Source organism: Gouania willdenowi, chromosome 1 (assembly GCF_900634775.1).
Source record: "Gouania willdenowi chromosome 1, fGouWil2.1, whole genome shotgun sequence".
Taxonomy (NCBI): domain Eukaryota; kingdom Metazoa; phylum Chordata; class Actinopteri; order Blenniiformes; family Gobiesocidae; genus Gouania; species Gouania willdenowi.
The window spans coordinates 14,129,449-14,143,911 of record NC_041044.1 but is presented as its reverse complement, the minus strand read 5'-3'; the positions used below and the strand labels follow the sequence as shown (position 1 = coordinate 14,143,911).

At 40.2% G+C, this 14,463-nt stretch overlaps 1 protein-coding gene across 9 annotated transcripts in view; it reads left to right on the top strand.

Annotated features, from left to right (window-relative positions):
• Positions 1–10,867, top strand: part of myo15ab (myosin XVAb) — a 97,747-nt gene extending 86,880 nt beyond the window's left edge. For all 9 annotated transcript variants that reach the window (XM_028447424.1, XM_028447493.1, XM_028447442.1 and 6 more), the window contains 6 exons: positions 7,211–7,371; positions 7,447–7,580; positions 8,056–8,189; positions 9,884–10,017; positions 10,110–10,250; positions 10,413–10,867. In XM_028447424.1, coding sequence (XP_028303225.1) covers positions 7,211–7,371; positions 7,447–7,580; positions 8,056–8,189; positions 9,884–10,017; positions 10,110–10,250; positions 10,413–10,514 — 806 coding nt within the window. In that variant the 3' untranslated portion in view covers positions 10,515–10,867. The remainder of the gene's footprint in view (positions 1–7,210; positions 7,372–7,446; positions 7,581–8,055; positions 8,190–9,883; positions 10,018–10,109; positions 10,251–10,412) is intronic.
• The last annotated feature ends 3,596 nt before the right edge of the window (positions 10,868–14,463 follow it).

Genomic DNA, 14,463 nt, shown 5'->3' with positions numbered 1-14,463 from the left:
GAGAGAGTCACTGGGTTCACAGGTCAAGACTATCTACTACTGTTTAAAGGGGACGTATCATGCTAAATCCACTTTTTTAGCCCTTAAATGCATTTTGTTGTATATTTAGAGTGCCTAGAAGTACAGAAAAAATCTAATTAGTCTCTTCAGGTGCTCCATAGATATCTTTATATTCTGTTTGGCTCATATTTTTCAATCTGTTTCGATTTTTCTATTCTCTATTACGTTTTTTGAACTATTACATCACAGTATTTGCAGCGGAACTGTCAAATTAGGACATCAACTCCAGGCCCAACACTTCGAGCAATCCGCCATTTTTATTTCTCGCTTTTATTTTGTAGTCCAAGCTCCAGGATGCCGAAGTTACGAGAGGATAAGTCAAAATGTTGGGTTGTTGGATGTAGTAACCCACACGCTTCATTACAACGTCTCCCAGCATCAGAACCTTTTCAAAGTGCCTGGTTGAGTTTTATTTTTCACGGAAATGTACCCACATCTGTGGGTAAGGTCATTTTTGTGTGAGCGAAGCACTTCAAGGATGACTGCTTCAGCAACCTCCGCCACTATAAAGAAGGATTTGCCTTAAGACTTTGTCTGATTGAGGATTCAATTCCTTCTATCTTTGGAGACGACGAACAGAGCACTTCAGTAAGCTGTAAATAACGCTAAAAAGTGTGATGATAAGACGTCCCTGTCATTGTTTTGTTAGCATTAGCAGTTGCACCGTCTTCAGACTTCATATGTTTGCGCTGTGTGCTCGTTAAGTCTAAAGTTTTCATTAGTCATTTCATTTTGCCATTTTTGTCTTTGAAAAGACTGTATTAAAATGTATTTTGTGACGTTAGCTTGGCGCTAGCGTTAGCTCGGTGCCTGTGTTAGCTCACTTGTTAGGGTTCTGCAGGTTCATCATATTCATTTTCATCTCGCTTCGCCGGGTCAGACTCTGGCTGGAACATGTAAGGCTGGATGGACAAGTCTTCTGTTGTTGACATTTTGTAAATAACCTCTGAATAAAAAGTTTATGCGCCGCTCCATAGCCGTATCTCTTCTATCAAACTACAAAAATGGCCGAGCAGGGTGGAGTTGAACCGAGTGTCACCTGAAGAGGGGGCGGGGTATGTAGTGTCTCATTTGCATTTAAAGAGACCGCACCAAAACGAGTTGCTCTCAGAAGCACATCAGAAAAGGGGTAGAAAAGGGGTCTGTGGAGCTATAATAATGAGGAATTCAGACCCAAGCATTGCAGTTCCACTTTATATAGACCACAACTGTATGATTTATATCTAAAAAGGAAGGATTTATAATCATGATATGTCCCCTTTAAGCTAAATGTGAAGAGATCCCTGTCACTAGGAAGAGCATTTATGCCTCTGATGTGGGTTTTTTCTACACCATAACAAACAAGCACATTAGAGACTTGTTCAATAGTGACAGTCAGCGTTGGGATCAACTGCATTTTTCAATTACAATTATGTTTTCGATTATCCATGTTCAATTACAATTCAATTATGATTATGGGAACCAGTATTTTTTTCCAATTACAAATAAATTACAATTATTATTTTTCCCCTGAAAGTTAATTACAAATGCATTCTCACTTACTAAGTGTTCAATTGCAATTTTACTAACTTTTATTCATGAACCAATGTGATTATTGTATGTGGTTTTGTGTGTGTACATTGTTGTTTTAGCATCTTTAAATTTTAGTGAATTGATTAAAAGCCCAAGAAATAGCTATGAACGCTTTGTACAGTAAAAAAAAAAGACAACAGAAGGCAAGAAACGGAAAACCTGAAAGACACTCAAAAAGTAGTGCAATGAAGATAAAATCAAATAAACAATACAATAACAGAAGCTATATATAACTAGAAAAATATAAATAGAAAAAATAATCTAAAAAGAATAAAGGATACCGATATATACATATATATAGATGGGGGCAAGGAGATTTATTTACATATTCACAGACAGTACAACGCCCTAAACTGTTTTGTTGTACAGTTGTACAGTGGTGGGAATGAATGACCTGCAGTAGCGCTCAGTCCTACACTGTAGGTGTTTGAGTCTACCACTGAAGGAGCTGCTCAGACCCTCCACAGTCTGATGTAGGGGGTGAGAGGTGTCGTCCATGATGGATGTCAGCTTTATTACCATCCTCCTCTCACCCACCTCCTCCTGTATGGGTGTAAAGATGCACTGTGGGAAAACTTGATTAGAAAATATTGTAGTAATTGTTAACTACATATGTGTAAGCCATAGAACTGTTTTGGGTTTAATCAAAATATAATTGACAATTGTATAGAATTTCCATGGTAACTACAATTACAATGTCAATTATCTGAACTCAATTGCAATTCAAATAGGATTACAACTGCAACAGCTGTTTTCAATTACAATTACAATTATAATTATACCATAATTGTAATTAATTATCAATTATAATTATAAATAAAAAGCCTAACATCTCCATGGGTCTACATTTGTAGGAAGGCTGAGGGTTCACCTCACTGACCCGCAGCACGCACACACTGGAAATATTACTTACTGAAAGGTGAAACTCTTTCGATTTGTGCTGGTATGTTGTTTTGCGACTTAACGTGTGCTGGTTGAATTTAACTCTTCAACCAGCACTTGAAGCGTTTCCATAGTGATTTTGTCTTTGGAGGTACCTTCTCCTCCTGGGTTGTGTTTGTGCCCGTAGAGAATGTCCTCCTGCTGGCTGCCATTGGCTCGTGCCTTCTTTAAGGCTTCCTGTGTTTGAGCGAGGGTGGCCATCAGGGTGGAAATGGTCTTCGCCTGCTCAGACCGCTCCTTTTCCATTTGCAGATTTTGGGCTTGAAGTTTTGTCTCTGCTTCATCCAGAGTGGTCAGTAGCAGGGTCAGTTGTTTTTGTGATTGGCTGTATTTATGCCAGCCCACTTCCTCTATAGCCTTGATTACTTTCAAAGCTTCAGCCTTCTCCTCCACTGGATGGTTCCTCTGATCTGTCTTGGTTTTTAAGTTGTTCTCCACCTTCTTGAGCGTGTTCCCCATTTTTGTAATTGTCTGTAAACTTTAATCTTTGAGACTATTCTTCCTTTTTAAATCAAAATCTTTGTCACGAATGATCTTCATAGCCGCAGCTCGCTGCTGACCAAAAGATTGGTCCTGATGCTGAAGCCGGTTGTTCATCTGATGAAACTCATACAGCAAAGCATCCTTCTCTGCCACCCACTCATTCTTCCTCTGAGCATAGAAATTCTGATGTAATTCAATTTGAGCCTGCTAATATCTCCTTTATGGCTTTGAAGCCTGGAATTGGTTTGTGCTTCCTGTAGGTTCTTCTCCAGTGAGAGTCATACCTTTTGTTTGTGGTCCTTTGTATCCATTGTGGGTGCCCCTGCATGTTTGGAATCTGAACCAGGATGTTTAGCATCCTTTGGTTCCCTTAACGTTAGTGGAGCAGCAGCAGGCTGTTTTAGACTGGCTGGTTCCTCTGTGGCTCTCTTCTGAGGAGGCTGAGATGCATTCATTTCAAGTTCATAGTGCTTGCTATCCTGAGGGTGCTATCGGCCGCATGGTGTCTGTCTCTGTCCTGTGGCTGGGGGCTTCTTCTTGTGGGGCCAGCTGTCGGCCGTTCATGCGCTGGTGTGAGGCATTTCCCTGGTACTCTTGCCGTCTGGTCAGCGGTGGAACCTTGGCCGCTGTCCTTGGTTTTATTTAGGTTTATTAAACACAAATCTATATGTTATGTTAGTTTAGGAAACACCACACAGTGTTATTCAGTTGTACATCAATAAAATGTATAAAACATTGTGCATCAGTATTTTTTTACTTGTGACTATGATGGAGATTTTTAATTAACAAAGCAGCTCATTGATGTAAACACAAATGCTCATTTGTAGAAGACAGGGCTTGGACTTGCAATGTTTATATTGATGATGTAACACATGATGGCAACAGCGAAATGACCTCAGGTCTTAGAGAACCATCTTGTCGGCCAATTTAAACAAATATGCAAGAAAAAGAAAAAATTGGATTGGGAAATCTGTCATCATGCAGTAAGAAAATGACCGTAAATACGGCAGCAAAACCACCAGAGTTCATCTGAGCCGAGAACGGTTTAGACTGGCCAAGTCAATCCCCCGAGTTAAACCCTTTTGAGCATGAATTTCATCTGCTAGAGAGGAGACTGAATGAAGAAACACAAAACCAGGAGCTGCAGCTATAGCCTAGAGAAGCATTAGAAAATAAAAATGCAAATCGTTTATAAAGTCAAAGGGTCACAGGTGTTACGCAGTTATTTCAACCAAAGGATTTACCACAAAATACAAGGTTATTGTATTTTTTTTTTCAGAAAAATGTGGTGTTTCATTACAATCAATGCTTTCATCTCGTGCAAAGATGGCCAACTTTTATCACAGTGGGGGGTGCAAAAATGTCATAGTCAGATCTGAGAGTCACATTAGCAACATTCATGTCAGCATTTTAGAATAATGAACAATCTCAGCATTAAAGGTCCAGTATGATGCTATTTTTCACCCATCTCCATTTGTTCTAAGAACCCCAACAACATGGTATTTGAGATTTTTTTTCCCCAAAGCCACTTTCAGAGCAATTTTCAAAACGGGCTGATTCGCAGCCTACTTATGCATATTCATGACTAGGCGTGTCTGTAGACTCTGACTCCATGCACAACAGCTGAGCACTAGCGATTATCTTTTGCTATGCACACCCTCTTGTTATTGTTTTCAGCCAAAAAACTGCACATTACAGTGAATGAGGCTAAAGGGATGTACTGTATATCACTGTAGCAAAACCATTATAAAGTAATTTTTTTCATCATACCTCCCCTTTAATACGGAAAAGAACAAAGGGTTTTGTTGGGTTTTTTTTTGTCATTTTACGGGGGGGGGGGGGGGGGGGGGGTTATTTCAATTTTATATATTCTTGTCAATGTTTTCTTTGTTTTTAAAGTCATTTTGTGTATTTTGTTGTTGTTTTGTGTATTTTTCTATTATTTATGTTGTTTGGAGCCATTTTGTGTATTTTTATTGTAGTGTTTAGAATCATTTTACCTGTTTTTGTTGCCATTTTGTGTGTTTTTGGAGTCATTTTTGTGGTCATTTTGTGTATTTTTTAGATTTATTTTGTGCATTTGCTTTGGATAACAGGCGTCTCTTATACATCCTCTATCTATATAATGTTTTTCTTGTCATATCAAAAATAATATTTTCAGTGTGCAGTAAATATAAACAGACTTTCTGTGCTAACATTTTTGGAGAGAAGTGCATATGGAGGCTTCCAGTTTCACCATCTTCACTTTCATGATGTTTATAAAGCAAACGTTTTGTTTTTTTTATTTCTTCTGTAATTGATGACAATTGAGGCACTTACCTGTTGACTCACAACGTGCACACTGGTGCCTTTAAAAGACATGAGCTGTTATAATATCTGCCCTTTTTTGTGAACTGGAGAATAAATGCTTGGCGGTGGAGTGTCTCTACATGACAACAGCTGTTCTCTTCTGAAGCACAGCGGGTCACGCAGCGCCAGGCTACACAAACGCTAGCGTGACATTTTCAAGCACGCATGTACCGGTATGTGGGTTTGACTCTGTTCTGTGTAAGGACAGGTCAGGTACAGAGTTTCTGACACAAGATAAATACATTACAGCCAATAAAGACAACACAGCATTGTTGACGTAAGACAAAATCTAAAACATTTGCACACATTTGTTCCACTTACAATTCCAATATGCTTATGATTCATTAGTTCTTTTAAACTGAGTCACGTTTGAATTATGGGTTTCTTAGGTGTAATGGAAGTCCAGGTTGCTTTGACAACAGCCTTCAGGTCATCTGCATTGTTGGGTCTGGTGTCTCTCACCTTCCTCTTGACAATAGCCCATAGATTCTCTATGGGGTTCAGGTCAGGCCAGTTTGCTGGCCAATCAAGCACAGTAACACCATGGTCATTGAACCAGCTTTTGGTACCTTTGGCAGCGTGGGCAGGTGCCAAGTCCATGTGTTCACTGGCACTAGTCAATTGCAGGGCAAACACCAATAGACAGAAAACCACTCACATGCTCAGATGTGCAATAATCAGATATTCCATCCTTACATACATGTTTTGGGATCGTAAGAGGAAGTCGGCCTTCCTTGAGAAAAAAGCATGAATGCATGAGAAGGACATGCACACTCCACACAGAAAGGTCTCAAATGGATTTAACCCAGGATTGTCCTGCTGTGAGGCAGACATGCTAACCACTGTAACATCGCCCATACCATAGATCACTGACGATAGACTGTGACATGACCAGAGAACACCATACATGTCCAAACCAGCTCCTCCTGACTCCCTGCTCCATCAAACATGTACGGTGTACATTTTAGGACATCCTCAGGTCTCAGAGTGCAGTGTCATTAGTCAGACCAAACGGACTCATGTCTCTGCAAAGCCTCCGTCAAACCAAACGCCATCAAATGACACGGCCTCAGGCTTTAAAATAATAGTCGTCAGACTCAGCAGGATGTAAAACACAACATGACGTTCTACACAAGTACAAGTGAAAAGTAGCTCAATTAAATAGTACTCAAAGTAAAAGTTACTAGTTACTTTCACCCTCCATGTTCATTTTTGGTCATAAATCTTGCCACGGTTCCCTTGCATACAGTAAACATCTCATGTATAAACTTAAAAAGGAAAATCTTGCACAATTGGAACTAAATTGTTTTCCACAAAGACAAAAAGGGTTTGTCAAAATATACAATTCTTTTTAAAAATAAAATAACACCAATGAATTCAATTAAAAATAAAAAATGATGAGACTCTAAGTATAGCTACATTTATGAACTCTAAAAGTGAGAAAATAACCAGCATTCAATGCTGGTTTGGTGCCATGCATTACGTTTAATGTGGTTGGTCAGCTATGATGGGATGCTTTTGATTGTTGATCATTTTAAAACAAAAAGTAATAATTTACTCAGTAACAGTTGAGTGTAGAAATGTAACAAATTACTTCATTTAAAACGTACCTAAGTACAAGTAAAATTACTTTGTTAGAAATAGACTCAAAGAAGTACAAGTACCCATAAAAGCAACTCAGTTACAGTAACTTGAGTGCCTGTAATCTGTTACTTTCACCTCTGTTTATGTATCTCTGCTGAAGGCCAACATCCAGCCCCTTCAGGTTCTTACGTGTGCGACTCTGTGTATTTGTTTTGTTAAGGTCAGAGTGTGCGTCCGTTGAACAAACACGAGTACATCCTGGACGTAGCAACAGAGGCCGAGTCAGCCGACGCCAACTACAGCTTCTGGTTCAGACGAGTTGTGTGGAGTCAGCCGCTCAAATTTGACAATGAGCTATGCGTGGCCATGCACTATAACCAGGTGAGCCAGGCTCCATGTATCCACGTGTCTGGTTTGTGCACGTGTGTCTAAATCTGTCACTGTGGGAACATTTAGATGCTCCCGGACTACCGGAAAGGTCTGCTGAATGTTCTTCCACATGGGAAAGTGAGCGATCAACAGTTTCAGCAGATCTCCAAACTGGCAGCTCTGCAGCACAAAGCCAAGGACATCCTACATATCCCCAGCATGTGAGAAAACATGGAGTGAATAGAAAAAGGAAAGAGGACATATTAAATATGAATCACATAAATATATACAAAAGCCTCTCAAATAATTAGAATTAAATGAAAACATGTAAAAAAAAAAATTTAATTAAAAAAAAAGATTATGAAGCGCAAATATATGTTTCCCTTTACAAATATTTTACATATTTACTGTAAATATCGAGCCAGATTAGTATTAGGTTGTTGTGTTAGAGACATTAATGTATTTTTTGTTTGTGCTTCAACTCTTTCACAATGTTGTCCTTTATCTTTATCTGTCTCTTTCTGCAGACACAGACACACACACACACACACACACACACACACACACACACACACACACATTGAGCACTGTGCTCAGTGTGTTGTGTAAAAATCATTCTGCAAAATGTTGAAAAGCACTGACTGAGTCTGGCTCCAGTTTATCTGACACTAAGTAAACCGTCTCTGTTTCCTCCAGACACGACTTATCGGAGTACATCGCTGCACCTCTGTTCAAAAAGCAGCCTCCCCAGCTGTGGGTTACCATGGTGACGCAGCACATGCAGCAAGTACAGTCCCTGAATCCTCACCAGGCCAGGGCTCAGTTTCTGGGTGAGATTAAATCATTTTCAACTCAACAAATGTTGTTTAACCAGTGTTGTAAATCTACCAAAACACTTCTGTTAGTTCTTGTTAAAAAGGCATTTGGTCATTGGTCTGCGTTTAACATTGATTCCAAGGCAACAAGAGATATTACAAATGTGTATCCTCAATACATACTGTATTTATTTCTAAATGTATTTTAAAAAAGAATGCTGCCTCAGTGTGGGGCTGCTCAGTGAGGTGGTGGCTAACAATGTTCCCTCATACGCTGGACAGTCATATTGATGTTTAGCTCTAAGGTGAGGTATCATCCTCAGTATCCTCCAGCGTCCTCCCATTGTTCCCATCACGATGAGCAGGTTTGAGCATCTCAGATGTGATTTGTGCAAGTCAGCAATTGGAAAATCTAAAAAACAAAAAAAAATGTGGGACATCCCACACACTTTGGTTTAAAAAAATTCTGAAATGTTTACTAATTGTTCCATAACAATTCAATAAACACACTGTACATTTTTAGTTTGATGGGATGAATACTTTCTGAGATATGGACAATTTAGTGAGTTGTGTATGTGTTGACTTTTGCTCGTCCTTATTTTTCCTCTATTTTCAGCTTCCAATATCTCAGTAACTACACCACATAGGAAACTGAAATTTGGTATACTAATACAGCTCTACCTACTTTTATCAAAATTTGGAAAAACGTTTGTCGATGTTTGAGGCTCAAACATGTTTGTGCCTTCAGTAAATAACTTTGCATATGCCACAGCACCCTGTAGTTTGATCAGCTTTGAGCTATGAACATAGACTGTTCAAACCACTAATATTAGTCAGATATATACTTTGGTTTTTGGGTGACATGTGGGAATGTAAGAATAATATCTGATCTGTTTTAATATTGTATAAAGATTGCTCTTTCTTGGGATATAAAACCATTTTTCTTCATGCTACTTATTCATTTTTATTTTGGACCACAACTTTGAGGCTATTTCACCACTCGCCATTATTGAAAATCCGGTACCACTTATACATAAGGCTGACATTACGCTGTCATTATCTGTCATTAGCATGAATAAGGTGTCATGAAGGCTGTACTTAAGTGTTGTTTGCTAAATTATGACACCTTTTGAGCTGTTGGCATTTTTTGGGTTAGGTGGAGGATCTAGTGGGGTTAGGTAAGGTAAGGGGTTAGGGTTACAGTTAAAGACTGGGGATACGGTTAGGTAGGGTTAGGGGTTTGGGTTACAGTTAGAGTTTGGGGTTAGAGGTTAGGTAGGGTTAGGGGTTAGGGTTACAAAGGGTTAGGGTTACAGTAAGAGTTTGGGGTTAGAGGTTAGGTAGGGTTAGGGGTTAGGGTTACAAAGGGTTAGGCTTAGGATAACGAACGGCACTTAATGGCAGCCTTCATGACACGTGTCATGTCATAGTAATGACAGTGTAATGTCAACCTTTAAGTATAAAACTTCAAGTAAAGTGTTTCCAAAAATCCGTTACATAAGGCTATTGTAGCTTGACTCTGTGTCTTATAATCATTTTTTGTTTATTAGTTTTTGACTGGAATGACTCAAAAAGGCTTTAGGTCTTTGTCAGATATTTAAAATCAGCTCTCATGTATTAGGTCTATAAATAAGCTAAGTCAAAAGCTTATTCTAATATTTAATTTAGACACATATTTTCATGAAATGAATTTTTCTGGTTTTGTGCAGGCCTGGTCAGTTCCTTCCCCATGTTCGGCTCCTCATTCTTCTACATTCACAGCAGCAGTTCCACTACTTTCTTTGCTCCTTGTATTGTTGCTGTCAATCAACATGGCCTTCATTTCCTGCACAAGAATACACACGTACGGACGGCCCACACACTCTTACACACACATTACCACTGCATGTGCATGACTCAGCACAGGAACAAACGCTGTTGTCTTTGCTGCCACAGGAGCTGATGGCGGTGATCCCTCTGGTGGAGGTGCAGTCCAGCCGTACCCAGAGACCCACTGCTGGGACCAGTTACCCATATGTTGATCTCACCTTCGGAGACGTGACTGAGCAACGGGTGCTTCAGCTGCAGCTGGAGCAGGTATTACACAGGGAGCAGGGAGTCATTTTCACACAGTCTCACTGCTAATGGCGTCTGTGTGTGTGTGTGTGTGTGTGTGTGTGTGTGTGTGTGTGTGTGTGTGTGTGTGTGTGTGTGTGTGTGTGTGTGTGTGTGTGTGTGTGTGTGTGTGTGTGTGTATAGGGCCTGGAGCTGTGTCGAGTCATCGCCATGCAGGTGGAAAACATGTTGTCTGTGCAGGAGAAAAGGCTGGCTCTACCACCCAGTGAAATTACCATGTTATAGCAAAGGCCAGGGCTAAACTGGATTCACTACCATTCCAATGGATGTGAAGAAAACTACCTCCCCTCACCATGACACACGCACACACACATTGCTATGTAAACTCACCACATCTAAGCCCTTTGAAGTTTTAAATATTAATGTTGACTAATAATTTCTTAAAAATCAGAAAACACCTTTGATGATAGAACTTGGACTTGTTTTTAAATTACTTCCTTGATATATTTTATCCTTCAGTGAAGGATTCTCAGGCTTGTAACGTATCAAGAAGTTTTATATCTTATATCTGATGTAATTGTGTTCTTTTTTTTAATTGTCTATTTATAATCTGTGACTACTTGAAAAAACACTGTGCCCCATCCACATTAATGCATATTTTATACAGAAGATTTTTTTTTTCTGAATAAAATGAGCTTTTAAAGCAAAAGATTAGTACTGTGTACTAATTCATCACTTAATGATTAACATTAATAAGTAAAGTATTCTATTTATTAATCCTTTTATCAAAATACGATTTTCTATTTACAAGAAGTGATGATTTTATTATGTAAAAGACACGTTTGACTAAATTATGGCTTGTCATTTTGTGTCATTGTTTATCTGGTTTCAAAAACCTCTCTGCATCTAAAGACAACACGTATTGGACACCTGTACAAATATATTTTTTAAAAAAATCAGGTTTTTGCTTTTTTTTTCTTAGGTGGTCACTTAGTGCCCCTGTGTGGTCATTTTGAGTTCTGCCTAATCCTTTTGTGGATAGAATGTCAGAGAAAAGGCTTTTTGTATAGCCTCCTGGGATTGGCTTATTGATTCTCCTAGTCCTAACTATCCTTTTAGACTAAAAGTTTCAGTCTTTCAAGCAACTACATTGAATCTTGTAGTGATCTAAAGAAGACATTGGTATCTTTCAGGGGTAAGTCATGTGACTTGATGGCATATTGGTAAGTACTTTAAAATTATTATTATTATTATTATAGTTTTAAAAACAAAGGTGAAGCGGGTCAAAAATTCTTTTTTTTTTGCAACAACAACCATTAAAGCTGCAGTATGTAAGTTTGTTTTTGTGTCATTTGGTCTAAAATTCATAATCATCTTTGAACATATTGTAATCCAAGGTGTTCTGAGTGGACGTGACGCTGGACTTCAGCCAATCAGAGATCTCGTCAAAAGTCTATGCGTGTTCACAATCTGAGAATAGGGACAGTCCCATGACTGATTTTCCAGCAGACGTCTCTAACGCGGCTTTTGGCACAGCAGTTACAAGGCAAAGCAATAGGAAAAAGGAAGACCGAGGTGGAGAAGCCACAGTCTAAAGGCTAAGTCTAAACGTGTTCGGGAAGAACAGACTATGTGCGATCCGCTTTTAGTCCTTGCACAGTCTGCCCCACATCGCGAGTCAGAGAGAGAGTGATAACAGATGGGATGAATCACTTGTAAACCTAAGAGAAACATTATCTAAGGTGGAGAGAACAAACACAATTCATCTACAGTGTGGATGTGAAGTATGTCTGCTCTGATCAGCTGAGCTCACTGCAGCTCGGCTGCTTTTGAGGAGCGGCAGTGGCTCTGACCTCTACTGTCCTCACAGCAGTGAGTGATTGGTGCTTTCATGTCTCTAAAACATCAGAAAACTATCCAATAACACAAGATAGTCTCTATTAAAGCAGAACTAAGTGAATTGCGCTTAGCGCTCTCCCTAAAGGGAGGCTTCCTAAACGTACCAGGGCAAAATTAAAGTGGTCAATTTCTTGAATAAGCCTACATTCTGAGTTAACTCATCCTTTAGTAACTCTGTCAGTTGACCATTTATACCGTGAAAGCGGCACTTTAAGTAAGTAAGTAAGTAAAGTTTATTTATATAGCGCTTTTTTCAGACCAGGGTCACAAAGTGCTTCACAATTTACAGTTTAAAAAGGGCGCAATGCATATAAAAGTCCACTACAATGATGCTACAATGTATGAAAGAGTCCATTCACAAACAGGAGTGTCAAGAAAGCCTCCATAAAAAAGTGAGTCTTTAGATGACTTTTAAAAACATCCACAGAGTCCAGCATCCGCAGAGTGTGTGGAAGAGCCTTCCAGAGACGAGGAGCTACCGCCTTAAAAGAGCGATCACCTCGTGTTTTAAAGCGGGTGCGGGGGACCATCAGCAGGTTTTGAGAAGAAGACCTCAAGCTCCTGTTTGAAACATAGGGCTGGATCAGACCCTCAATGTACTCAGGCGCCTGGCCATGAAGGGCCCTGAAAGTCAGCACAAGGATTTTAAAATTCATCCTGTAGATGACAGGGAGCCAATGTACCACTTGAAGACGAGCCAGATCCTTTTTGCTAAGGCATGTAAACAGACTGTTACAATAGTCCAACCGTGAGGAAACAAACGCGTGGATGACCATCTCAAGCTCAGGACCAGAGACTATGTGTCTCAGCTTTGAGATGTTTCTCAGGTGGAAGAAACAGTTCCTGATGAGCTGCTTAGAGTGACGTTCTAGGGACATCCCTTCATCAAAAATTACTCCAAGGTTCCTTATAGAACTTTTAACAGTGCTACTTAGGGCGCCAAGGTGCTGTTTGATGAGAGGAGCAATAATGTCCGGGGCAACGACTAGGGTTTCCGTTTTACTGGAGTTCAGTTGGAGGCTATTTTCATTCAGCCATTGTTTTACCTTTACCAGACAGTTTGTGAGGGAAAGCACGTTTTGGGGTTCGGAGGGCTTAAAACTGCAGTACAGCTGGAGATCATCTGCGTATAGGTGATAGGAGACATCAGGGCACTGCTGGATCAGCTCACCGAGAGGGAGTAAATAAATCAGGAACAAAAGCGGCCCAAGGACCGAGCCCTGAGGTACACCCCACAACGTTTCGTTGTTGTGGTACACAGAGAATGTTCTACCGGTCAGGTACGATCTGAACCACTCCAACACAGGGCCCGACAAGCCAACCACATCCCGCAGTCTGCCAACCAGGATATGATGATCCACCGTGTCAAAGGCAGAAGACAGGTCCAACAGGACCAGGACGGAACATTTTTCAGAGTCTGCAGCCATCATGATGTCACTTGACACTTTCAGCAGTGCTGTCTCAGTGGAGTGAAACTTTCTGAAGCCGGACTGGAAAGTATCAAATGTGTTGTTGCTCTCCAAGAATGATGTCAGTTGTTTACAGGCTAGCGTTTCTAGAACTTTAGCCAGGAACGGGATCTTGGAAATTGGCCTGAAATTCTGAAGTTCTGATGGGTCCAAGCTGGGTTTTTTCAGTTGGGGTTCCACCACAGCATGTTTAAGGGAACACGGGAACACACCAGCCGAGAGTGAAATGTTGAACATTTTAGTGATCAATGGACCGATTGATTCTAAAACGTTGATAAAAAGTCTAGCCGGGACAACGTCAAGACGACACGATGACATTTTCATGCTTTTTATGGAGGAGAGGACATCCACTTGAGTGACGGACTTAAAGGATGACCAAACATGAGGAGGGGGGTCAACACAGACTTGACTGCCGGAAGGAGGAGAAGAAATATTATCTTTTATTTCTCTGACCTTATCAATAAAAAAGTTGAGAAACTCATTGCAACCAGCCCTGCACTGTGCGGTGACAGCGGTTACGGTAGGCGAGACAATAGTGCTTATTGTATCAAATAGCATCTTTGGGTTTCTCTTATTAGAGGCTATCAGCTGGCGAAAGTAATTAGATCTAGCCTCCTCGATTTGTCCATTTAAGGAGGCGACCAGTTCCTTTAAATGGAGCCTATGGACCTCCAGCCTGGAGGAGTGCCAAAGGCGCTCGGTTTTACGGCACGATCTCCGCAGAGTCATAATCTTGTCGTTAATCCAGGGAGACGACTGTCGACAAGCCGTGTTACTAGTTTTAAAAGGGGCCACTTGATCCAGGATAATAGCACAGTGACTATTAAAACAATGCAGGAATTCATTGGTTTCAGTGCAGTCAATAA